Source organism: Passer montanus, unplaced genomic scaffold (genome assembly GCF_014805655.1).
Source record: "Passer montanus isolate IOZ18808 unplaced genomic scaffold, ASM1480565v1 scaffold6, whole genome shotgun sequence".
Classification (NCBI taxonomy): Eukaryota; Metazoa; Chordata; class Aves; order Passeriformes; family Passeridae; genus Passer; species Passer montanus.
Window position 1 is genome coordinate 14,517,310 of NW_024371037.1, and position 25,585 is coordinate 14,542,894.

General features: G+C 40.2%; 1 protein-coding gene across 1 annotated transcript in view; it reads left to right on the forward strand.

The window, feature by feature from the left end:
- The first annotated feature begins 39 nt into the window (after positions 1 to 39).
- The window catches only part of ANO6 (anoctamin 6), a 71,268-nt gene continuing 45,722 nt past the window's right edge, over positions 40 to 25,585 (forward strand). Inside the window, exon 1 of the mRNA XM_039727007.1 lies at positions 40 to 185. Within this exon, the coding sequence (XP_039582941.1) occupies positions 95 to 185 (91 nt within the window). The 5' untranslated portion in view covers positions 40 to 94. The remainder of the gene's footprint in view (positions 186 to 25,585) is intronic.

Here is a 25,585-nt window from a genome sequence, read left to right on the forward strand (position 1 = left end):
CTCCGCTCCGCTCCGCTCCGCCCCGGGGCTGGCCGGGCTCGGCGCGGGCTCGCTCCCCGGCGGCACGGGAGCGGGGCACCGCAACTTGGGCGAGATGGATGTGGAGAACCAGGATGTGCTGCTGGATCTGGAGGGGGAGGAGGAGGAAGAGGAGGAAGATGATGATAATGATGACGGGGAGATCGGTGAGTAGGAGGCTGGCGCGGGGAGGGTCCCCCTGGACAGCGGGCTCATCCCCGGGCGGCTGTGGCTCGGCGGGGCTGCAGCCTCTGGAGGTGCCTGGCGGGGCGTGCCGCGCACCTGGCGGCCGCCTTCCGCTAAAACTGCTGAGGATTTGTCCGCGGAAAATACGGGATGTCTTTGTCCCTGCCGGCGGGTGTGCGCCAGGTGTGGTTGCCTTATGGAGCGCCGTGGCGATGGTCCTGCTTCCGTAGCATCGGCACGGCTCCGCGGGCGAGGAACACCGAAAACTTTGCCTGTTCCTTTCGCTGTGACCTGAGGGGAACGCGTGAGAGGGGGCAGAGGCAGCGCTTTGCGGGGGAGCGATGCCGGAGACCTTTGGTGTGGCGGTGATCTCCCAGCACGGGCACAGCCCGTGTCCCGGTGCCTTGTCCTTAGGAAAATACAAACGTGCCATCGCCTCCGGCCGCCCCGGCGCTCGCAGCATCCCTTTGATCCCCGAGCTGCCTGACTGGCGTGCCGTAGCTTCACACCGAGCTAAAGAGAGGGGTAATCCCAGAACGGCTTGGGATGGAGAGACCTTGAAGATCGTCCAGCTCCAGCACAACTGCCATAGGCAGGGACACCTTCCAGCAGACCACGCTGCTCATAGCTCCATCCTGGCTGGCCTTAAACACAATCAGGGAAGAGGATCCACAGCTTCTCTGGGCAGCCTCTTCCAGTGCCTCACCATCCTCACAGTAAAGTTTTTCCTAATATCTAATCTAAACCTGCCCTCCTTCAGCGACACTACTCCCTCCCTGCAGAACAAAAAACCCAACAAAACAAAGTAAAATGCAAGGGGAAAATTGGCAAAGCAAAGAAAGATAGTGATTTTGCTGGGGGGAAAAAAGGCATATTGTGTCTGCCAGAAAAGCAGACATTAAAATGGACAGAGAGTTTTAAATTCAAAGTGTATGTTAGCCTTGCTCCAATGCCAGTAGCCCAGGACAATGACATTGTATTTACTGTGGGAATGAATTCTATTAAAGTATTTCCAGAAAACAGCCCAAAAGGGGTTGTTTCTCAGCTGGTTCAGACTGAAGGGGCCTGTTCATTTCACTAAAAAGACACAGATTTACTTCAGTTCAGAAGCTGTTTTTCAGCTGCAGTAGCCAAGATATTCTAAAGCCCTTTATTCCTAGTTAACTTGTTAAAATAAATCTAACAAATAAGGAATGCAGGCAAAAGTCACACAAGCAAGTAGAAGCTGGATCTGTATATATAAAATTTAACAAATAAAGAGGGTTTCTGCTCGTTATTTTTCAAAAAAGCATTGAATATTTTTGTTGAAAAGCACATATTTGTGATGATTTTTTAATATTTGGTCTGAATTTCTGCATTTGTAAAGAATTTTAGTGACATTAACTCTCTCTTTTTCATTGCCTCCAAATATTAATCCTTAATAATGGTAAATACAGCCTGCCACATTTGTTCAGTTAGCTCACTCCAGAAGTCCATAAAGTTTGAGCCTCACCCAGTGTCTGTGGAAATCAGGGAATGTCTTTCCTCCAATGTTATTAGCCTTTGTTTCAGATGGGAGTATCCCTTGACTTACAGTAACAGTCCAAAGACAAATCCAGTTTTCCATATGAAGTGCAGCAAAGGTATTGTTTGACTCCACTCCCTGAATTTACAGGGTGGATCAGCACTGCAGTGTATTAATCAACAGCTGTCTTTTCCATTCTTCACCCCAGAGGACAACTGAATTTTTTCCTACTCATAACTCTTTATCCAACTTGGGGATAGTTCAGCTCTCAGAGCCAGCAAATCATGAGTTTCATATACTGTATACAACAGTTTGGAACAACTCATGCTATGTGGCAAAATTGCCTAAAAATTGTGCAGTGATGATTTCATGAGTTGTTACCCTGTTACACAGCACCTGGCTTTGTCACATCTGCTACTCTGCCTTGCAAAATGCATGTGTAAAAAAAGGTCTTAAGGTTTTTATATTAGGTATAATCACAGGAGAACTATTTTGTTAGTCTGACAAATATGTTCATTATCCATTTACCTCCAGTTTTATTTTGCTGCTTGCATCTGTATTTTTCCCAAGGACACCATCCCTGGTTCAGGAAGTAACAGGATTTCTGAACTCTTTCCAGTTCTATTCAAGGTTAATCCAAAGTGTTCATAGCTCATCAGAAAAGCATTGTTATGGAATACCAAAGTTTGCAGTCATGGCACATAAAGGGAGCGATCTGTCTCTTTTTGGCATACAGTTGGTTTTGGTTATCCATGCTGATGACTAGCAAGCAGTGTTAGGCAGGCATCCAGAGAAAGGGCTATACTTAAGTCCCAGTCCACAGGGAGGTACCAGAGCTGCTCTGCCTATTGTATGGAGATTTGAAATGAATTGTTTGGATCAGAGTTGTGCTTAGGGAAGAAAGTCTTGTCCTAAGGTTAGACTTTTTTGGCAAGTTGAAATGTTTTCTTTCCAATGCTTAAACAAGATGAGCAACTTTTTCATTTGGACTCAGGCTGTTTTCAAGAGGATTTTTACATCAGTGGCATTTTTTTCCCCATAATTTATTCTTTCCCTGGTGCAAACCTCACACCATATCCAAATCGGTTTGCTTGTGTTTGAGGATTTACAGAATATTTGAGTATGGTTTCCAGAAAAATTAACTTGTGCAGACAATATCTAGAGGAGCCCATCCTGACTACCCATCTGACAAGAAATACTTTGGTCTTCATAAGGATATGTTAGCAACTTGCTTACACTTTGTGGTCTTGGTTTTACTCCAATATATCCTATATGCTTCTTGAGCCTCGAGTCTACATCTTGTCAACTTTTGACACTGCTGCAATAATGACCAGACCGTGCTTTATAGATCACCAAGAAGAGGATGCTCATATGTCAGCCTTTTTCTTCTCACATAATGTGCTGATGAGGATTCAGGGAGAATTCCATCTCTTCTTTCTAAGAAGGCTTTCATGCCATATTTCAGGGCATATTTTTAGCAACTACAGTAAAAATGTACAAAAGTACTGGTTTATTCGAGCAACATTAATTGTGCAGTCACAGCCTAAGACAACCAGTTTTGTTCAGCCCACTGTACAACTGGAACCCTGCCCAGAGGGGTGGTGTTGTAATCCAAAAGGTGTAGAGTAGGTATAGCTATTCTTCACTTCCTTACTTTTGCTCACTGTTATGCTCTCTGCTTGTTTCCTCATGGCTTATTTAGTCATTGCATTTAGTCATGCTGCCTGCCCAGAGCTTTTATTTTTTCCTTTTCAATAGCTCCAATAACATGACGTTTCTTTTATGACCCTACAAATATTATTGATATCATATGCTGTACTCCAATATGAACATAAGCCATACCCACAGTGTCCTCCAAATTACTCCATTTTGCCTTCGTGATTCTGTGAAATGGGCAATTCTCCACAGAAGTCTTCTAAAGGCAATGGAAAGCCTGAACATTTAAATTCTTTTTCTCAGAAGCATGGCTTTGTCCTGCAATTTATTAAGTATAATCCCCACATTTGGAAAATTTCAAAGGGGCCAGATCTAATAATTTTTTAACATGCAAGACTTTATAAGCAGATTCTTTTAAAAAGTAGTTCTGTTTCTGAATGGACACTTTCTTCCTTTTCAGTCTACCTACAGTAGTAGTGAATAAAGCTGCCCCTGTGGTGTCTTTTCACACCCAGTTTTGTTCTCTTTTGCTTCTCATACTTGCAATCAACTTAAAAATTATTGGGCCACATTGCAGTTCTCCATTCTCCTGAAGATGGCAATAAACTGTCTGATGAGCTGAGAATCAAGAATTTCTGCTCCCTGCATTCTGTTCTCGTGCATGTACATCTCGTGCGTGCACGTTCCTACAGAAACAAGCAGGAATGTAGACACATGGTCTCAGTTATTCTATTAAATTACTATTGGTGTTACTATCAGGGCAGCAAGAAACTCTTCCTGGTGAGCTGGAACTTGCACATGTGCAAGAAATGCTGGCGTGTTACACTGGTCAACATCTGAACTACTTTTCATGCCTTCATGTCCTTTCTCTTGTATCTGTTACACTGATGGTTTACCTAATTTTTTATTTTTTTTTTGTTTCTTCATATTTTGGTATTTTTCTCTCTTGAAATTCTGCCATTTCACCTTTGCAGAATCCAGGCCACAGATGAGTATACAATCCAAGCCACACAATTACATCAACCTTGTCACCAAGTGTGGTTCCATTTGAAAGTACACTGCTGATACCACTCACTTTTTAATGCTGATTTAATGATTTTTCTGCAAAACTCCTAAAAACCAAATGGTAAAAATATAAATATTTAATTGCAATATAATTACCAGTTTGCAGCTATTTATAATTCATAAATCCTGGAGGAGATCAGAGAATCAGGCGAGAATTTAGGAAACTTATACAACCTTCATATGTATACCCAATTTAAATCTATTTTAAAAGGGTGTTTAGCATACCTGAATTCACAGTTGTCCATGAAAAATTTCCTGTACTGTGAGAGTCTTCTTTATTCCTGTATTTTGAATTTAGCTGTACTGAACATATGAGTGCATTTTACAGGTAAGTCTGCAAACTGTAGGAGGACTTATCTGCCAGTGTATTAGCTTGTGCAAATTTCACAACTTTAATAGTTTTGTTCTTTTCCTAGTTATTAAGTAATAAATTTATGTGGATATTTATCACAAGTCATTCCCTGAAGTTTTTCCTCTATTTACACAAGCCACAATTTCCTTTAAATGGAAAAATACACTGTTGTGTTCAAGAACTTAAGATTTTTTTAAATTACTTTTCAAGCATTACCATTTGCAAAAAAGAAAACTCATTAAAGTCAGTATGTAGGAAAAAGCCAGAGTTTTGTTACATGGTACAGATCTCTAGCAGTTCTATAATGTTACAGTTACTAAAAGTAATGAAATCAAAACCTCACGAAAACCTGTCCTAATATCAGTTGATTTGCGCTTTATGCTGGATATGAAAATGCAGATAGAGAAGAGACCAGGGACTTTGAAGGGAAGATGTACACATGCCATAACAGATGTTGTGTTTCCACACAAAAAGACCTTTCAAGAGTAATTAGAGAAGAATTACTAATAAGATCTGTTACTACATGCCTGTGAGACTCTCAGAATCATAGAGTGGGTAAGATTGGAAAGGACCACAAAGGTGGGTCATTGATCCAGCCTCCCTGCTCAAGCAGCGTCATCCTAGAACACATTGCACAGAATTGTGTCCAGGTGGTTCTTGAATATGTCCAGTGAGGGAGACTCCACAATCTCTCTGAACAATCTGTTCCAGAGCTTCGTCACCTGCACAGTAAGAAGTTCTTCCTCATATTCAGGTGGAACTCCCCGTGCATGTTTCTGCCTGTTGTCCTATTGCTTGGCACCACCAAGAAGAGCCTGGAAACATCCTCTTGACAGCCTCTCTTCAGATCCTGATAGACACTCATGAGATCCTCATCTCTTCTCAAGACTGAACAGGCACAGCTCTCTCAGCCTTTCCTCATAAGAGAGATGTTCCCTTCCCCTGATCCTTTGTCACCCTCTGTGGGACCCACTCCAGGAGCTCCATGTCTCTCTCGCACTGAGGAGCCCAGAACTGGGCACAGCACTCCAGATGTGCCTCAGCAGGGCTGAGTGGAGGGGCAGGATCACCTCCCTGGACCTGGCAGTGCTCTTCTTAAAGCAGCCCAGGATTCCATTTGCCTTCTGGCCACAAGGGCACTGCTGCCTTATGGACAGCTTGTTGTCCACCAGGATCCCCAGGTCCTTCTCCACACAGCTGCTTCTCAGCAGCTGGGCCCCAAGGCTGTCCTGGTGCAGAGGGTTATTTTTTCCCAGATGCAGGATCCTGCATTTGCCTTTGCTGAATTTCAGAGAGTTCCTCTGCCCATCTCTCCAACCTCTTGAGGTCCTTCAGCAGGGCTGCACAGACCTCTGGGGTGTCAGCCACTCCTCCCATCTTTCTGTTGTCCATAAAGTTGTTACAATTTATGCCATTCAATAAAGTTATCATTAAAATCACCTCATCATACTATTTCCTCATACCTGCCAATTCTTTGGAAATCATGGGCGGGTGGCATGCTGTGCACTTAAGATATAGTTTGCCACTAGACATGTGGCAAACCCCAAGGGGAATCTGATATTGAAGTGGATGTTTTCTGCTGTGATTAAAAAAAAAAAAATGAACCAAACACAAGGGTGCTTTTGTTTTACATGGCATAAATTAAATAGTCTTGTACCCCTTAAAAAAGTCAAATAAAGTAGCATTAGCCTAAGTTTTGGATTAACTGGTGTAGCCAGGAAAAGGGGTTACTGATTGCTGTGCTTTTTACATAATGCACAGATAATAAAACTAAATATTGTTTGCTTGACATGAGAAAACCTTTACAAAAGGTGCTTCAGGCCTTAAGCATATGGAACTGCTGCAGTTGCGTGTTTAACAAGATAATTTATTTAACAGAGGGTGAATGTCAAGGAGGACAGCTCTGAAGAAGGTGCCATGGGTTGTTTTGTGTGCTGTTCTTCTATTGAGGAAACAAAGGTATGGGGAGAATTATTATGAAAGTGCTGAGCTCTGTATCCTGATGAATAGAAAAAATCAGATTATTTTTAATGGACTGTCACTAGTGCTACACTGCATGTCTTTGGCATGGTCCTTTCTTACAGTCTGAAATATTTCCGTACAAAGTACATATTATTAAACTGATATTTGATATAAATATTTTAATATGAAATTTAAAAAATATTCACTGGGGGCCAAATATTCAATGGGCCTTATATCACTTGCAGGTTTTAGTGTTTTCTGCTTCAAACTCGGTCTTAGTGTGAGTGTAGGTGGAACAGTCTTACCTCGGAAGAGAGAGTTCATCTGCTGCATTGGTTGTGAGGAGAGACCGCCTGGACATTGCTACTGTCTGGTGTCCTGGTCCCAGTCTGATGGATCTGGAAGCTGAAGTGAAAACTGGAGGCTGTAATGTCACAAACACGTGAAGCAGCACAAACTGGTTTGGCTGCAAAAAGTATTCCCACACGCAGCCACCCCGCAGCAGCAGCCCAAGCCTCCTTGGCATTCTGGCCTTATCTTCCACCAGGGAGTCTCAGTGCCAGTGTGGTAGGAATGCAAAGCTGCAGAGAAGGACACTGCACACTTTATCTTCTTATTGCTGCTGTCTGTGGTAAATGAAAACTGGCAGTCAGGAGCACTGCCACCAAACAATAGTTTGTTTTTGGTAGCCAGTCTAAGAATGCAAGTATCTAAGCATAGATCTATTGTCTTTTCCACCCCTCACAATTTACTCAGCATCCCACATTTCTCTGAAAGCTCTGTGACAGAAGAAGTGTCTTGATTATATCCCAAGGGAATACACAGACATCTGAAATTTTTTTTTGCTTAATTCAATGGAATTACTCTCTTTTTACCTACCCTATTCTCAATATTTGATAACAGCAGTAGACATATAGGCATGGTTCCCTGCAGGGACTTGAGAAGTGAGCTCCTGAGGCATCCTTAATGAGTGCCAGATTCAAATTGGAAAATTAATAAAATTTATTCAACTGCAAACTGAACTTTAAGAAGTGTAGTTACAAGTCTGCTGGACCTTAAATATTCTTTTAATTGTTTTTGTGACTCATGTGGTAGAAACAGCAGCTTAGTTTCAGAATGTTTTGTAAAGGCACTTCAATTTAGTTTTTACATTAAGTACAATTAAAATAATTTCCAACTAAACCACTATTCATCAACATCATTTTGACACAACTGAAAATTAAAGTTTTGTAAGAACTGCTACCAACAGCAGATTTGTCTTTGCTTTTACTGTTTCCCTTTCTTTCGTTTTTTGTAGATGGAATTCATCTGGCCCCATTAATCTGGTTAGTCAGGTTCTCCAGCATTTTTTAGATATGATTTATTATGGGACATTAAATATTTGCATAGGAGACTGCTTACATTACAGTCATCAGAATGAGCTGAGCAGCAATGCTCTGCTGTAGGAAACAGCTACTACCTCTTGTGTTTGGTGCTGTTTGAGACCAGCTGGTGCAGCAGGCTAAATGCTGGAAAACTTGAGTTCCCGTGGTGTGTGTCTGTCCTGCAGGCTTCCAGCATGGGTGGAGATAGATCACAGAACCACAGAATGGTTTGGGTTGGAAGGGCCTTTAAATCTCATCTAGTCCAGCCCCGCTGCCATGAGCCCCATCTTCAACTCGATCTGGTTGCTCAGGACCCCATCCAGTCTGGACTTTAATGTTTCCAGGGGTGGGGCATTGACCACCTCTGGGCAACCTGTTCCAGTGTGTCACCAACCTCATTGTTAAAAACTTGCTCCTTATAAATAGACTGAGTCTACCCTCTTTTAGCCTAAAACCATCACCCCCTGTCCTGTCTCTAAAGGCCGTGCTAAAAAACCTGTCCCCATCTTGCTTATAGGCCCCCAGTTTGCCCTAAAATGACACAATGAGGTTTCCCCAGAACCTTCTCTTCAGCCTGAAAGCTCTTGGTTCTTTTTCCACAGCTGCAGCAGAGACCCCTGACCTGTCCCACTACTGTTTGGGAAATTACAGTCAGTTAAGGAATCTTCACTGTCTGGGAAGAGTGGGAGCAAGAAGTGTTTGTGTTGAGATACCCTGCACCTCCTGTGGTGTGGTGATACTAAAGGACTTGTGTCAGGAGAAGGGGATGAGATTAGTGACTTTCCAGTGGGTGAAATATTGTGGATTCTTTTCTTCCTTTGTGGGAGGAATGTTAACTAAAAAATGTCATCTGGGTTGCAGATCAGGTTGGAAAGTATGAGAAGTGATTGTAAAATATTGGTGGTGTAGCAACCCTGCTAAAGATGCTGGCAAGTGATATTAGTAATCCCAGGGTGTGCTAACACCGTGGGGGAGTTAAGAGCCATGACCAAACAGCCTGTGGAGAAGCTGTGGTCTGTTACTGTCATTCGAGAAAGCCTGAGAAAAGCACCAGATAGGAGCTTAGATCAGTGGAGAGACTCATGTAGCACAAACCATGGTCTTCCCTGAAGGTTCTCATAAAATAAGAAGTGTTGAAGTAATGAAAAGAGTAAGGAAATGGAATTGAAGGCAAAACATGTTGAGTTCTGGGTAGAGACCAAGAAAGAAAGCAATTAAAAGTGAAAGAGGAAGAACTCTTGACAGTATTCACAAGGGGAGGGCTGGCCAGTGAGCTGATGAGAAGCAATTGTTTACTGTGGGTGGTGAGGCACAAGTTTCCCAGAGGAGCTGTGAATGCCATATGCCTGGGAGTGTACAGGGCCAGGCTGGATGGAACTTTGAGCAACTTGTCCAGTGGAATGTGTCCCTGTCCATTCTGCAGGGCGGGTGGGAACTAGGTGATCTTTAAGGTTCCTGCCAACCCAAGCCATTCTGTGATTCTATGATTATTTTTCTGGTCAGGAACTCATTAAGCAGTGGCATAAAGATTCTTCCAGTTGAGTTCATCAGGAAATAAACTGAAGATGGGATTAAGATAATATAGCTATGGGTGCAGTGGTTGAAATAATTAATCTGTGACATTTTCATGTATTTTTTTAATATATAGTAAAAATTGAAATGTCTTCATTGGTAATTTATCTAGCAGGAAAAAAATTCTATCTTTATACTCTTAGTTATTTGCAAAAAAATTTCCACTGCTGTAGGTTTGGCACTGTAGTTAGAGATAATAAGAAGGCTGAGATGATAATCCAGAGGGCTCTAGCAGTGCCAGAGAGTTTTATTAGTTTGTGTGCAATATTAGTAAGATTATTGGTGTTCTTTTTTTGTGTTTTGTTTTTTTTTTCTGTAAGTAGTGTAATACAGTTTTTACAGGCATTAATGGATAAGGATGAGGTCAAGCAAGGCACACTTTACCCTTGTGAGCAGTCCTTTTGACTAGAGTGGGAATAGCATCATTTTTGTAAACAATGTTGAAAAAGCAGAATTAATCCCTAATGGAGGTAATATCTCTATTAAATATTTCATCATCTCCATATATGCCAATTGATTCTAGGAAAAATAATTAAATTTATTTAATCATTCTGCTGTCTATAAAATACAAGAAGGAATTTCTCACTAAAGCACAATTTAATTTGTAAAGTGATGGTAGTACTTAAGACACAGCCCAGCAATAGCTCCTACAATATTGGGTAAGACTTAAACATGTAATAATTTATTTTTTTTTAAAAATAACCTGAAGAATCAAAGAGTCAATGCTTGAATGTATTTTTTAACTTGCTCCTTGCTGATAACCAAGTGAGGAGAGAGAAAGCTTCAAGGGCAATGCAGTCAAGCCAAGGAGAGCTCCAGCTGTTTTTGTAAGTTTATTGGAGTTTACAAGAAAAACAAAGTTCATCTATCACAGAATCACAGAATCACAGAATAAGCTGATTTGGAAAAGGTCCACAAGGATTATTGAGTCCAGCTCTTAGCCCCAGGCAGGACAGCCCCCAGAATCACACCATGTGCCCGAAAGCATGGTTGAAATGGACCCTGCCAGCCTTGGTGCTTGACCACTTCCCTGCAGAGACTGTTCCAGTGCCCAACCTCCCTCTGGGTGAAGAACCTTTGTCTAATAGCCAACCTAAACATCCCCTGGCACAACTTCAGGCCATTCCTTTGGGTCCTCTCAGTGGTCACCACAGTAAAATCTGAGTCCTTTAATTGCTAAAAGTACAAAGTATTTCCTGATAGGGAAACAAAAGTACAGTTTGTTTCTAAACTCTGGGTCCAACACCAAGAATGCTTGCAGGCAGAGTCTTTGCACCTACACACAAGTTAAAAAGTACATCTAGGTTTTGACTTAACATTTTCACTGTTTTTAAAGTAATTTAAAGTACCTTTTTGGGACCCTCCTGTAAACACACTGTCTAACATCTGAGTGTGGGAAAGGCTTTAAAGCAAACATGCTGAGAATCTCGTTACAGAAATTCAAATATATCTCCTTTGAGACATGTAAATTTAATAGCAGTGGGTATAATTTTATAAATCTATCTCAAGATTTCTAATTAGATAGTTCATTGATCCATAAGCATTGAAGGAGGACCAAAAAGCCATCTGCAATTACAATTGTTGCAGCTCCCAACAAAAAGGCTCTAGAGCTGCTGCCTGGAGATTTGGCATTGGTGAGGAACACCAAGGGATCAGCTTGGCTGCTAAAAAACCTATGTTTGGAGCTTGGGGCAACTGCTGGGTGAGGGCTGCCCTCCTGTAACACACATGGAAGGCAGGGTATGCTAGTTCCCTCTGTAAAGGGGTGGTAATTTTGACAGTATGGTTGAGGTTGATCTTGGCAAATTTGTCTCGTGACAAAAGCAGAAGTAGCTTATCTTCTTTATATTTTCTGCTTCAGGACAGCTGTTTTGTTTTAGTTGATCTGGGATAAAAAAACCAAACAAACAAAAATAAATCACATTATTTTAAACAATGAAGAAAACACCTTCCAATTCAAGAAGCTCCTCAGGGACCCTCAGCACTGGAGGAGGTATAAAAGCAGCTTATCAGACTTTTGACCAGAGGCCAAACTCTACAGTCCTCTCCAAAGTGTTCTGTCATAGTCCTACAGAGTCAGCCTTCAGAGTATATACATGTGCATCAGGGCAGGTTCTGGGCATGCATGAGACCTAGGCAGGGGAGGGAGAGTGTTCACACAGAAATAGTAAACAGCTTGTGCTTCTTCTTGGATTCATCCTTTCTATTTCTTAAAATATCAGCAGTACAGCCTGCTCCTGTAGTTTTCACACAACAGTGTAAACTTCTGAGGTAGCAGGCTGCTGCTCCTTTCCATGTTCCAGTCCATATAGGGAAGGATTACAAGCCAAACATGCGAACATAAAATGATATAAAATATAATTCTATATGATTAAATATATAAAATATAAAATATATAATATATAATTATATATTTTATATATTATATATTTTATATATTATATATAATATTTATATATTATATATTATATATATGATTGAATATCATTATATAAAATATCAAGAATAAAATTATTCATTTGAGATAAGTGGATCCAGCAGTGTCTATGAAGTTGCCTAAGTGTGTAGATGTTGCACTCTTAGTCCCCAGAGCCTGGGAGTAGCTGTTCAGCAGGTGTTTTTCAGTGTGGGGTTTTTTTTAGTTGTTTATGTTCCAACGTTTTTCATTATGAAAGCATAAATAATAATAATAGTCCATTTATCACTTGTGGTTTGGTTGCTTTATTTTAATTTGTTTCTTCAGAATGGAGGAGAATTTAATTAAATGCATTGGGTATAGATGTTTATCCTGTGTTCTAAGATCAAATGTGTCCATCAGAAGAGCTCCTGCATCTCTGGTGTATAGTTCACCAACCAAACCCATTAACTATTTGTCTCATCAGAATGTTCCTTAGGAACACCTTGCATGCAAAAATAAACATTAGAGAAGTCCTGTTTGCTTTCATGATGAGTCTTTCTGTTCTTTTCCATATCCATCGCTATCTTCTTTGCTGTTTTCTTGTGCCACCTTTAGGCCCAGTCATCCTACTGGCATTCAGAATGCCAGGTTTGAGTCCATGTGAACAGATCTGCTCATGCAGAAGAGAAATCTCACTCACAGGTGGCATAGGATGCTCCTCAGGTCCAAACTGCACAGCTGAAGTGACAGCGTGGAGCAAGCAGGGATAGAGGAGTCATTCCATGATTTCATGTTTCTGTATTTCTCCAGTTTGCTGATACTAAAACTCAATTCAAATCTGGAGGTAAAATCCTCTGGTTTGTGTTCAGGGATCAGACTGGATGACCTTGCAGGGATCACTGGATAGCTAGCACCTTCCAGTCTTACTGTCTAGGAGCTGGATTCATACATTTTAAAAGGCCATTTTTCTTACCTTTGTCACAAAAAATGGAATCTGCAGTAAAGCCACTCTGGTCTCCTCTTCAAGAACAGAACAAATCTCAGCATATTGATATCAAGGGATAATGACTAACCTCCTAACAGCCCCTTGCATTTTCCCTAATGTAGTAACAAGATGCGTAAGCACTCTAAACTCTGCTTAAATGAAAAACAACTCTCTAGAGGCTGCTGGTTGGGTTTTGGTTTTATTTCATTGGAAAATTGATTTTTTACATTTTTTCTCTTCCACAGTTTTGAAGAAATTGATTAGAATGTCAGTGGAAATGGGTTTGTGGAGAGGGCTGTCACTGGGTCTCTCAGCACTGGTTGTACTCTCATGGAGATCTGTAATGTTGTACAAAATGAGCAAACCCTGTGGTTGTTCCTGCGTTACTGCCACCTGGTATGTTCATAACATTGTAAAACAGTTTAGCAGGATTCTTTCCAGACACCAAAGTAAAATGTCTTTCCCTGCTTTCCAAAACAAAGCATGCATTTCCTCTTCTGTGGGCTTTTTTAAAGATTTCATGGAATTACACAGTGGTGTAGGTGAGATAGGAGGAAAGGAAGGGTTTGGCTTTTTCCTCCTTATTATTCTTGCTGCTTGGTTTTTTTATAGCTGAATGGTGTCTAAGATTCAATGCTAGTCATTTTTCATCAGGATCATTACAGTATAGTCCTGAGCTCTGTTAGCTCCCTCCTGAGATACACTATCAAAATACACATATTTTTATTCTCTGTGCCAAGCAAAAGGAGACTTGTATTTTTGAATTAATGAGTAATCTTTACTGATAAGCTCTTAGAGACAATTTACTCAATCTAGGATGGCTAATCTTCTATGAAGGAGCAGCAATTGCTAGAGAAATCTAGAAATGGCACTTTATGCCAGACTATCATATGCTTACTCTGCTGGATCTAAAGCTGTCCTGCTGTTCCTACTCTGAAAGGCTTGTTCACAATGGTGGTTGGTGACCATACTGAAACCTGAGGTATGACTCTACCAAGGGAATAATCCTTCTATATCAGTTGCTTTTAAGCACAAATCTTAAGCTAGATACCTGATACTTCATCAACATTGTTGCACATCAAGCAATCAAAAAGCTCTCACTGTCCCATGGTCAGCACTGTTCTTACATTTTCTCAAGTATCTTTGGCATCTGCCTCATAGTACTGTGTAATATATCTGAGAATATTTCTAATGTGCCACTTCATGGACAGGTGATTAAAAACCTGCTGCTCCTCACTCATCCCCAAGCCAAGACATACACAAAGCAGCTGCAGGCTCAATTGAATATGAATGAATTCATATTGAATTCAATGAATTCAATGAACTCAATGAATTCAATCATTGAATATGATCTAAAAAAAAATGTACTACTTCTGTCTGATTCTGTGTGCTGGGAGCTTCCCTGCCTCTGTGCCCTCATATTGCACTGGTGGTTTCTACCCAAAGCACCATTGGATTCTCTTGGGCCAGGAGGCTGGGCTGGGTGGAACGCTGACCTTGTGTAAAACTAGTGAATGCCTGAGTGTCCACTGGCTGGTGAAAAGGCCCAGCAAGAACTGCACAGAAGGCAAGATGTAGGCCAGTGACTCTGCTGTGACACAGAGCTGGGGTCTGGGAGCAGGCGTTCTGCCCAAGGACAAAGGCCAGGAACTGGAGCTAAGCCTGCAGCTGAATGACCACAAGGCAGTAGTGTGTTCCACTCCTCATCTGACAGAAAGGACAAGCCACCGGTTACAAACCAGAGGACAGACCACCCATCCCAACAGGAGGCTGATTGCAGCCAAAGGCATGGCTTGATGGTGGCATTACCTTAGAAAGCTAATTGTCAACCCTGCCTAAGCTCAAGGCTTGGTCTGGTAATTGTGCAGTGGTTGATCTGTCCATTCACCTAAACCTGGGGGCTCTTAACCACTGACCAAAATGCCCAGGACCTTCAGCATGCCATTCTCTCTCCAGAGAAATCTACTTCATTTTTTCCATCCTTGTCTTGTTAGAGGACTGTAATGGCTGTTGGGATCTTACATCCTTCTATTTCCATGTTTTCAAAGTCCAGGGAAAAGCGTCTGTGCTGTCACTAGAGCTTGCTTTTATTGCCTTCGTGTTCTCTGAATGTATTTGTGTATAAATTTGTTGAGCTGGTATTTTCATATGCATTTATTTTTTATTTTTAGTTGAAGAGTGGACTTTTCAATGCAAGGCAGAGGGAGCATATTCTTATTTTCCATCAGACTGCCCACACTACTCTTATTAGAAAGCTGTGTGCACACATGCATCCTTCTTGTTAATGCCTCTTTTCCCAGAAAGGAACTTAGAAACCTCTGTGTCTTCAAAGCCACAGAGACTGTGGTATGTGGTCTTCTGTCTGGCACGAAGCTGTCAGACCTTACCAGCTGTAGTTACTGGGCATCACGAGTTGAATTTTCATCAGAAACCAGAATTTTTATTCTTAGTGATTGCAATAAGTTAAAACAACTACACTGGTTGGTTGTGGTTTTTTCCCATCATGGTACTGAATTTACACTAATTACATTATTCTGAACTGACTTTTGAAACTTAATAAATTTGATCCATGAGAAAAAGTGTCTATAGTTACTATGATTACTTTTCTTGCAGTGCATTTTGAGATTACTCTGCACCAGCACAGAGTGCTGCTGCATATGGACCACTAATCAAATTGCCTGATTAGGTGAAATTCTAGACTTTCAGCAAAGTTTCCTCAGGCCAATTGCAGTAATAATTATTACATCATTTCTTCTCAAGGGAATCACTCAAATGCTTTGGATATAATTTCATTTCTAAACTGACTGTATAATTAAATAATACAGTATAGCCAGTAGTAATCTTTCTCCATATTTAAATGCAAATTTTACCAGTTACCAGCAGGAGCCAGAGCATCCCTAATTGGTTGCGGCTAATAATATATTATGGCTAAAAAATGTTAACATTAAGGCTATGAAGTCAAGCACTTAGAAGTTAGGCAGTGTCAGCATTAGTACTGGCCAGACAACTTCAATTTCCCTGCCATTTGTTTAAATGCAAGTTACAGTGTTTATGTACACAATAATTGTTCTTTTTTTCCTCTTAAGTCCACTGCCTCATTTAGTAAACTGGTAGTAATTGCAGATTTTTTTTATCTTTCTCATAAACAGCCTGGCTCCATGTCTTGTTTAACTCAAATTATCCAAGCATTGCACAGAACATTTTCATTCCTTTCATCCTCTGTGTGTCTATGGTGCTTTTGCCACACCTGAACACTATATCCAACAGGGATGTGAGTGTCAGGTAGCCTAACTCCTGTTTTTAGGGAGTCATGGAGTTTTAGGGACCCAGGCCCTTTTCATAGTAATGTAGGATGCTGAAGTGATTGCTAAGATGTGGGGAAGGTAAAACACATCTGGATAGATTATGCAAGCACAAGATGCTGAACAGAGAGATCCAGATTGCACTGGCAGGAATCCTGTGCAATTGCAATGGCAGAAATGCATCTTCCGTAGGGCCAGAAGAAAATAACTCATTTTCAATCACTTTCGTACAGTCAGATCTTAATCCCATTCTGTGTTTATAGTTGATAAACTCCCTGCTTTTCTTACAAAGTTGTCTAAAAAATGCTCACCAATGACAAAAGCTTTGGGACGCATTTTTCAGAAACTAGCATTTTCAACTTTACTATTACAAATACCATACCACACTTCATCATAGAATAGTTATAGAACAGTTTGGGTTGGAAGGAACCTTAAAGATCATCTTGTTCCAGCCCCTCTGCCATGGGCAGGGACATCTTCCACTGGACCAGGTCACTCAGAGCTCCATCCATCTTGGTCTCAGACACAACCAGGGACATCCACAGCTCCTCTGGGGAACCTGATCCAGTGCTTCACCACCTTCACAGTAAGGATTTTTTTCTAGAATGTGATCTAAACACACTCTCTTTCAATTGGAAGCCATTCCCCCTTGTCCTGTCTTGTCACTCCATGCTGTTGTAACTGGCCTCTCTCAGAGACAAACACCGAGCTGTGCTGTAGAAGTGCTGAGCTCCCTGGCAGTAGCACCCTGGGCCGTCTAAAAAATGATCACCAATGACAAAAGCATTTTCAGAAACGAGCATTTTCCAACTTTACTATTACAAATACCATACCACACTTCATCATAGAATAGTTATAGAACAGTTTGGGTTGGAAGGAACCTTAAAGATCATCTTGTTCCAGCCCCTCTGCCATGGGCAGGGACATCTTCCACTGGACCAGGTAACTCAGAGCTCCATCCATCTTGGTCTCTGACACAACCAGGGACATCCACAGCTCCTCTGGGGAACCTGATCCAGTGCTTCACCACCTTCACAGTAAGGATTTTTTTCTAGAATGTGATCTAAACACACTCTCTTTCAATTGGAAGCCATTCCCCCTTGTCCTGTCTTGTCACTCCATGCTGTTGTAACTGGCCTCTCTCAGAGACAAACACCGAGCTGTGCTGTAGAAGCGCTGAGCTCCCTGGCAGTAGCACCCTGGGCAGTTGGCTTGAAAACTATGCTGAGAAAAGCTGGGCCAAACCTTGTTTGAGCAGCTTGCTCAGTGCCACGTGTACATCCTGGAGCAGGGACACAGGCCCTTCTCTGAGGCTATATGCAAATTCTTTGACAAAGAGATAATCTTTCTTCCTGTCAATCTTCCAACAGCCCTATATACTATCTGTCTTTTACAAAAATTACTCAAAGCTCTAGACAGACAAGTTTTACTTAGCCAAACCTGGAGTCATCGTCATTGCAGCCCCATCATGTATACAAAAAAAGTAGGGTTTTGAAGAAAAAAGTTTGGGGTTTATACTGAAAAATTATTTACTTTGCCTTAAAATCTGCTAACATCTCCTGTGCTAGATCAAGTAGTATTACTCTGTGCCTTTTACCTTTTTTGTGGTCACAAAAAATTCTGAAATAGAAAAACCAGGATCCAGTCCTTTCCTTTGTGTCTTTAAAATGAGGATCTGCAATGACAAACAGTCTTGTACCAGAAGTATTTTTAGTGTTCATGAGTTTGAGTTTGAACTCTTATTGATCTGCTTGCTTGCCACATTTCTCTATAAATTCCTTTTTCAGAAGAACCCTGAAAGACAGTTTCTACCATTAGAGCCATATTAACCAAAGAGGAATGATTGCAGTTACTGATTTAATTCACAGGTTGTAATATGTAGCAACCTGAATTTTATTTTAAAGGCTCTCTGAGAGAAAGTTTTTCTTGTTTATTGGTAAAATAGCCAAGGCAGTAAACCCCTCTTGTTCTACTGCATAATGACATTTCTGAGGGCACCACAGGGGCTGTACCCAGTCTGGGCCCTGGCAATCCCCAGGGCATTTCCCACAGCTCCTGACAGTAAGGCAGGAAATTCCTGTTAGCCAGCAGTTGCAAAATCATTATTTCAGTTTGCACTTCTGGAACTGAATGTTTTGATTACTCACAAATCCTGCTTTAGAGGCCTACATCTCTTCTTTAATTCCATAGACACACATTAATTTCAGCAAGTATATAGCTCAATGCACACCTTTGATTTTCCATTTGTTGTTGATTAATTTCTTTCTAATCTACTGGACAATTGCTATTTACTCTAAACTTGCATATAGATGCATCTTGTTGGTTAGTAGAGTTAATATACCATAGAGAAAAACTTGTTTATTAGTTGACTTAAAGATGCTGTATACTTTTTTTAAAAGTGTATTTATGAAACATTTTGCATTTAAAATAATTTATTAGGCAAGACAAACATTAACTATAGCAATGAAATTGATGTATTGATTAATGAAATTGATTTATTCATTCTGGTCACTAAGGGCAATATGCTATAGTTGATACAATTTGGCTTAAAAACTCAATCTGCTTGGGCATTTTGGAATACATCAGCAAGAATTTATCTGTAACTTTAAATGCCTACTGTGTTCTTCAAATCTGCCCTAATGCCCTTTGTGTTCTTAAAATTTGTCTATCACACCGTTTGCAACCTGGATTTTATTTTCTGCAACAGGAAAAAATGCAGCCAATTCTTCTTGATCACTTTTTCAAACTAAAACAGATTATTCCAAGTAAAGAAATTTTTCTCTCAGAACTTTCGTACAGAGCTAAAAGTCAAAGTTGTCTGAAAGCTGGTGCTGAATTCAGTGACCCACCTGATCCCTTATGTCTTATGTTCTTAATGTGACTAAGGTCATTCTTTTTCTTAACTCTAGAAACTAAGAACTTACATTTTTGACAGCAGGAATTATAATGTTCTCATTATTTTTAAAAATGAAAGAAATGAAATACACATGCATGTAAGTATGCCTCAGTTTGTAGGAGTGTGACAGAATCAATCATGAAACAGGCTCATTTGGCAGTCAGCATTACAGTAGTTTTCTCCCTGATTCCATATATAATTAAACCAAAGCAGCCCTTAACTGAAAAATTTAAGAAGGCTTGTTTGTTGCATTATTTTAATATATTTAAGTTACTTACTAGATTATAAAAAGATATATGTGGAGAAGAGAAAATTATTCAAGCCCATAGTCCAACTAGAGATTAATGCCTGAAAAGTATATCAGTCTGATGCCTACTGACTTCATCACTTTATTCCATTGCTTGATACTTTGACAAAGTGAGCTTTGTGTTTGCCATGCATATACAATCAGTATACAACTGAAAAGCATATCAAATATTGTTTAAAGTTATAGCAGGTAGACGTGTTAATACAGTCTAAAACCAAAGGGTTTTCATCTTTAATTTGCCTACTGACAGATGAGAGCCAAAATAATTCTTTCTGACAGCCATTTCAGCTGAACGTGGGTAAACTGTTTAGCTTGAGAAAAAATATTTGGAATATTCTAATTAGCAACTGGATTTCTGCAGAGATTTACAGTCAGCTGGACTCGGACGTGGATGCTGGATGAAGCCAGGTTGGTTCTGGCGTGCACTGCAGCAGTGAGAAACAGGAGCCAACATTGGCTTTTCAGCAGATTACTCTGAAATCACAGAATTGTAACTAAAACATCATTAGCCCAGTGTTTTGTTTTTGAAACTGAGGCTGGGGCTAGTCCAGGTCTCACTGAAATGTTTTAGGATTTTTGCCACAGGTTTTGGGCAATTGGCCCTCTTTGAGTTCTGAACATCTAAGAACTGTTTTACAATTACTGATCGCCTAAAACATTTCTATTCAGTGTCTCTTAAAGATTTAGATACTGCTATCAGCAGAATCATTTCCACAAAGTCAAATCTCTTGATTTTATAACTGCCTGCTATTTACTTTATTATTTTTGGTGAACTACAGTTACTCAGACTTGCAATGCCCTCTATTATATAGCCAACTGAATGTTTTCCTGTTTAGGGTTAGCCATGAAAGAGCATTTATTTTTTAAAGTCATTCCACATGTTCACATCCTTTGTTTGCACAGCTGTAAAAGAAGATAACTTAATGGAAAGAATAGTCTTTCAAACAAGAAAGAATCATCTTCCAAGACCGCCATTTCACTTCCTTTGTGCTCCAGCAGCATCTATAGCTTCATTATTAGGTTTCCTTGGGCTTCTGAAATGAAAATCAATGTTTTCCTTATTATGTGGCATAGATTAGGTTTTCGGGTTGATGATACCTGCAGATCTGCTCTATGTGAGTGCACAAAGTATGTAATTTATTGACAGCTGGAAAGCATTTTGGCATTACTACATTTTAACATTACTAATTGTCACCATGTTTCTCACGTGCTGTAAGACTGCGGGTGTCCCTAAGTGAACAAGACTTTCACATGGAATGCAGCTGTCTACATCTCTTATTAACTGTAAGTGATATGTTGTAAAGCATAGTTTTATATAAAAATAATTCAATTTCTCTTCAAATACATAATTTTTCTGAAAGTGAAGAATGTGGGGTTTAGTAGCATGATTTTCAATTCATTGTTGAATAATTTCCTTCTAAGAAATCATCAAATCATTCTTCAATGAGGTCTACAGGTAGGAAATAAAACTAATTTAAACACATTCTAATCACAGAACTTAGCAGAATGAATGCTACTAAATGCAAGCCAATAGTATTTGGTGGAATGGGTTGAAACCATTGATACTTTTATAATGTCTGCTCTCATATGTGCATGGCAAAAAATATCATAGCCCAGAGAACCACTAGTCTGGAAAAATCAGCATCTGGATCTTCTTGTTTATCCCAGCAGATGGGAACAATCTGACTCCATCCAGTTCTTTGAGCCTCACTGTGGAAAACATGATATGATCATTTAATATGATTTTCATTAAAACACATAAACTTTACTAGTTACCTTTTTGTTTTCTTTTCTAATGTGACAGTGCTGTCAAATGTATCAGGAAATGTGTCAATTCAGATAAAAATTGCATGTAAATATTTCCTGATATTTTCCAGTCAGTGATGCATTTCATTATTATACTAATTTTCTTTGCAGTCTATTTGAGGCCTGAATGACCTGAGCGTGTCTAATTGTGTACATAATGGTCACACATTTCTGTGTGCAGTGAATGTTGTTGCCTCAGGCACAGCTGTGTGAGGACGGGGATGTGAGAAAGCTTGAATGGGGGTTTGAAATATCATCTACTCAGTTCTCCTTCAGCCTGCTGCCCATTCCTGCCCTGCTTCCCACCTGCTGCTCTGTGCGTGCAGCCGGGTACTGCACACCAGTTGCTATGCCCAGCACTGCAGTCTGCCTTTGCAGCATCTCCCTTTCTGTAACCACACTGTAAACTTCCCTCTCTGGGAACAGGAACTCCATGCTGCAGGCAGGTTCCACTGAGGGGCTGAGCAGATGTTCTGGAGCACATTGGGTTTGTACTTCGGAGAGTGCAGTGTTCTATTAACTTATTTTTCTCCCTGTAAGAAGAGGATCTAGGACTTAGACTGTTTAAAAATTCTGTGAGAGACTGTCAGCACTCTGACAAAACTCTGGGGGAAGTGAGAGGTGATGTGATGTCCATAGCAAAGCCTGGGGATTCCAGATGTCACTTCCTGGCTTTGCATTTTTGGTTGCTCATGAGGCACCATGTTCAGTGCTAGGGCTGAGATCTTGTCCTTAACAATGTCTCACAGGCTTGTTAGATACCAGGTACTATGAGTTTAGTGTTGTAAAATCTTCTTGACTTCTCAGAATAATTTGGCGCCTACTAATTTGGGTTAATGCAGGTTATTTACAAGACAAAAGAGTGCTGCAGATCTTTTTCATCTCTGACTGTTTTCATTTGAGATGAAATCGATGATTGCAAATACAAAAAATTTCTTTGTCACAAAAAAATTGGCATCTTCAGGCATGTTTGACAATGTCCTTGTTACAAAGCCAAGCCCAGTGGTCTTTTCAAACATTAGCTTATCCAACATTTGTGGTTTTCTTGTCATTAAATTTTTTTGGACGGCATCTTTTTTTACTTATGAATACTGAGTTTTTTCATTCTCAGTCCTCTTTAATTTACAGATACAAAAAACCTTTCATTCCTACTGCGTATGCTTTGGACAGCTTCCATTATTTCACTATTCAGACCCCAAGGAAAGGTTTAATTCTTTATATTTAATTATTCTCTATAGTTCTTACAAAGGGAGAACAGCTTCTATGTCTGTCAGTAGGCCATAGCCTCTCACCTATAGCAATAGGTAGAGATTGCTAGTAGAAATGTTCATTACAGCCTTTAAATTTGAATTATGCAATGAGAAATCACTGAACTTACAAAACCATCCACTGTCAATACCAATTAACTAATGAAAAGACTGGAAATTTTGTGTTGGCTGTCAAGGAATTTCCTGGGTCTTTATTCAACCCAGTCAGAAATTCTGGCTCACCTGTGAGAAAGCAAAGCTGTAGAGAATATTCATTAAAAATATCACTGGTAGAATAAACAGCAAGATTCATCTCCCATGGCCTGGCCAAAAGAATGGGATACATATAGGTTATAAAAAAGTAGTGTGGGGTTAACATGGACTACTTAGTACTTCTGCATAGGCATATTTGAGGGGATGTGTGAGGTGTTGACGGTTCAGTTCAGTATCCTGCATTGAAGAACAATCTCCAGGCAGCTGGAAATACCACTGACATGTTGGCAGCTTAAATACCACCAAGATGTTCTTGTAAAGTAGTTTGCACATTTTCAGTACTTAAAATTTTTACAACAGCATCTTTTGAGAGGACTACATGAAAGTCCAACTTGTATCACTGAGCAGACACTCAGAACTATGACCACAACAGAGAGAAATTAGGTTAAGTGCTCTGACAAAAGCATATGTTGTTGGATTGCTTGAAGACAGAATTTGATGTGTCTGTCAATTAAAATCAGAGTATGCTGGCACAAAGCCAGTAGATTTCTTTGTTCCCTTGCACCTCCTTTGCTTTAATTGGCTGGGTGATAGAACACAATCATCTAGCCTTGATGTACTGTAACTCACATATTAACAGGAGTGATAACATTTCTGAAGAAGATATGAGTAAGAAGAACTATTATTTTAATATAAAATCTCAGCACAGCAGCCCTTAGACATAGCTATGAGAACCCTAGGACCAGACTTACACTCAGAGGAGGCTGGGTGTGGGGAATTGCCGGGGTCAGGGCCTCAAAAACTCCTCTTGGCCAACCTCGTAAAGGTGACACCAGATTCAACATGGCCTAAATTGTTCCAGGACATTTAATTAATCCGTACTAAAAAATCTCTGATGTTAAAGACCTCACATGACCTCACCTGCCTTCCCAGGCACTCTTTTCTGCTGTTCTTACTCTTAGGAAGTTTTTCTTAGTGTCTAGCACCAAACTTTTATGCTGCAGGGTTGTTTTTTTTCTCCATACTTAAAACTGACTTTACGGTAATGCTGGAGGGAAGGTAGGAGAAATAAATTAAGTGATTTTGGGGGTATAAAAAGCACTTTGTGTGGGTGCACCTTTTTCTGGCAAAGATGAGTTTTGTACTCAGTACAGCAGTACTGTTTTTGTATTTCTGAGAGACTGGAATGGTCTCTTCCTGATAAAAAGTGCATAAATTGGCACAGCTGCCCTTGCAAACCACTGTCAAAACAAATCTTATCTAAGCACCCATTCAAGTAGCGTCAAGGCTTTGTAATTTTGGATTCACATGAACATTAAGCTGTAATTAACTTGAGAGAAGTTCTTGGCTATTGTCTCATGAGAGCTGAGGGTGGCAGGCCCCTTTTACATAAGTTCTTCTACAGGGACAATGACCCAGGGACTCTCGTGAGCATTATTTCAAGTAAAAATGTGTTAAGACATTAAACACAGACCCAACTCTAAAGTTTCCATGACATTCAGAGTATCAGGATGAAGGTATTCTGGACAAAGACCCTGATGCAGAGGCAAATGGTACTCACAAATTTCACAAGGATATTTCTGACCAGCTCCAGATCCATCAGGATTTGGGAGAATTGGAATTGTTCCTGTGAATGCCTTGTTTCCATCTTCAATTCTGTCTGAAGGGTTTTCTAGACAAGTCTGATGATGGGGGTGTGGTTACTGAGCAAAAAGGCAACTTTAACTCCTGATTCTGCAGTTCAGTGGCTGAGAGTCTTCATGTCTGTGTCCACATATGCATGTTTTGTGTAATGCCACACAGAGTTTCAGAGCAACTGTTTATATTCAAAACAAGATGCTTATATTTCTACTTCCCTCTGCCCATCACATGTGGGCAGAAACATTCCTTCTTCTGTGGGTTTTCAGAAATACTTTGTATCTGGATATCTTTCTGTCCACACGGAGAACAAAGAATGAAGGAAATGCAGGGAGATGTCCATTACACTGACATTGAGAATATATATTTCCCTTCTTACCCTGGTCTAAGCTGAATCCATTAAACTATAATGATGCACATGTTCAGCAATTTTTCAGTAGCTGCTGGGAGGTGCTTGTGTTTTCTGAGTCTAAATGTTATTGTCTCACCATGTGATGTTTGAATGCTGCACTAGTCCACATTTTCCATCTCTTTTTTTTTTTTTTTAATTCTGGGAATGTTTCTGAACTTCTTAATGTTGTTGAGAGCCCACAGACCTTGATTATTCAAGGCTGATTATTTGGATTACGGTTCTAATATTTCAGAAAAGATTCATTGACTTGCTTTTGTCTTCTCCCTGGAGCATTTACTATCACCAGAGCAGAGATCTGGAAACTGACAACACCACCTGGAACCAAACTCTGTGAAAGGGTATTTAAACAAGAATTTTTTGCTTGGAGGCCATGAGAGAGTTCTGTTGATTTCTAATCTTGTTGTGTTCCTTTTCTAAATGTTTTGACATATCTTCAGCTGGTATAAATTAGTATCATCAGTGAAAAAGAAAAGCTTCTTAAAATGTCTTGAAAATTTGTCCATTTAGCAATGAAGGTTTTAAGCTAAAAACAACCAAAACCAAACAAACCCAACCAAAAAAAGAGCTAAACTAAACCAAAGCATAACCAGGCACATCAGTTTTGTTCTTCCTGCCTTTGTATCTAACGGGTGTTGAGCTATTTTAAAAGTACTATAGGCTAATTATTTTAGAGTTGGAGATCTTTTAGTATTTTGGCATTTT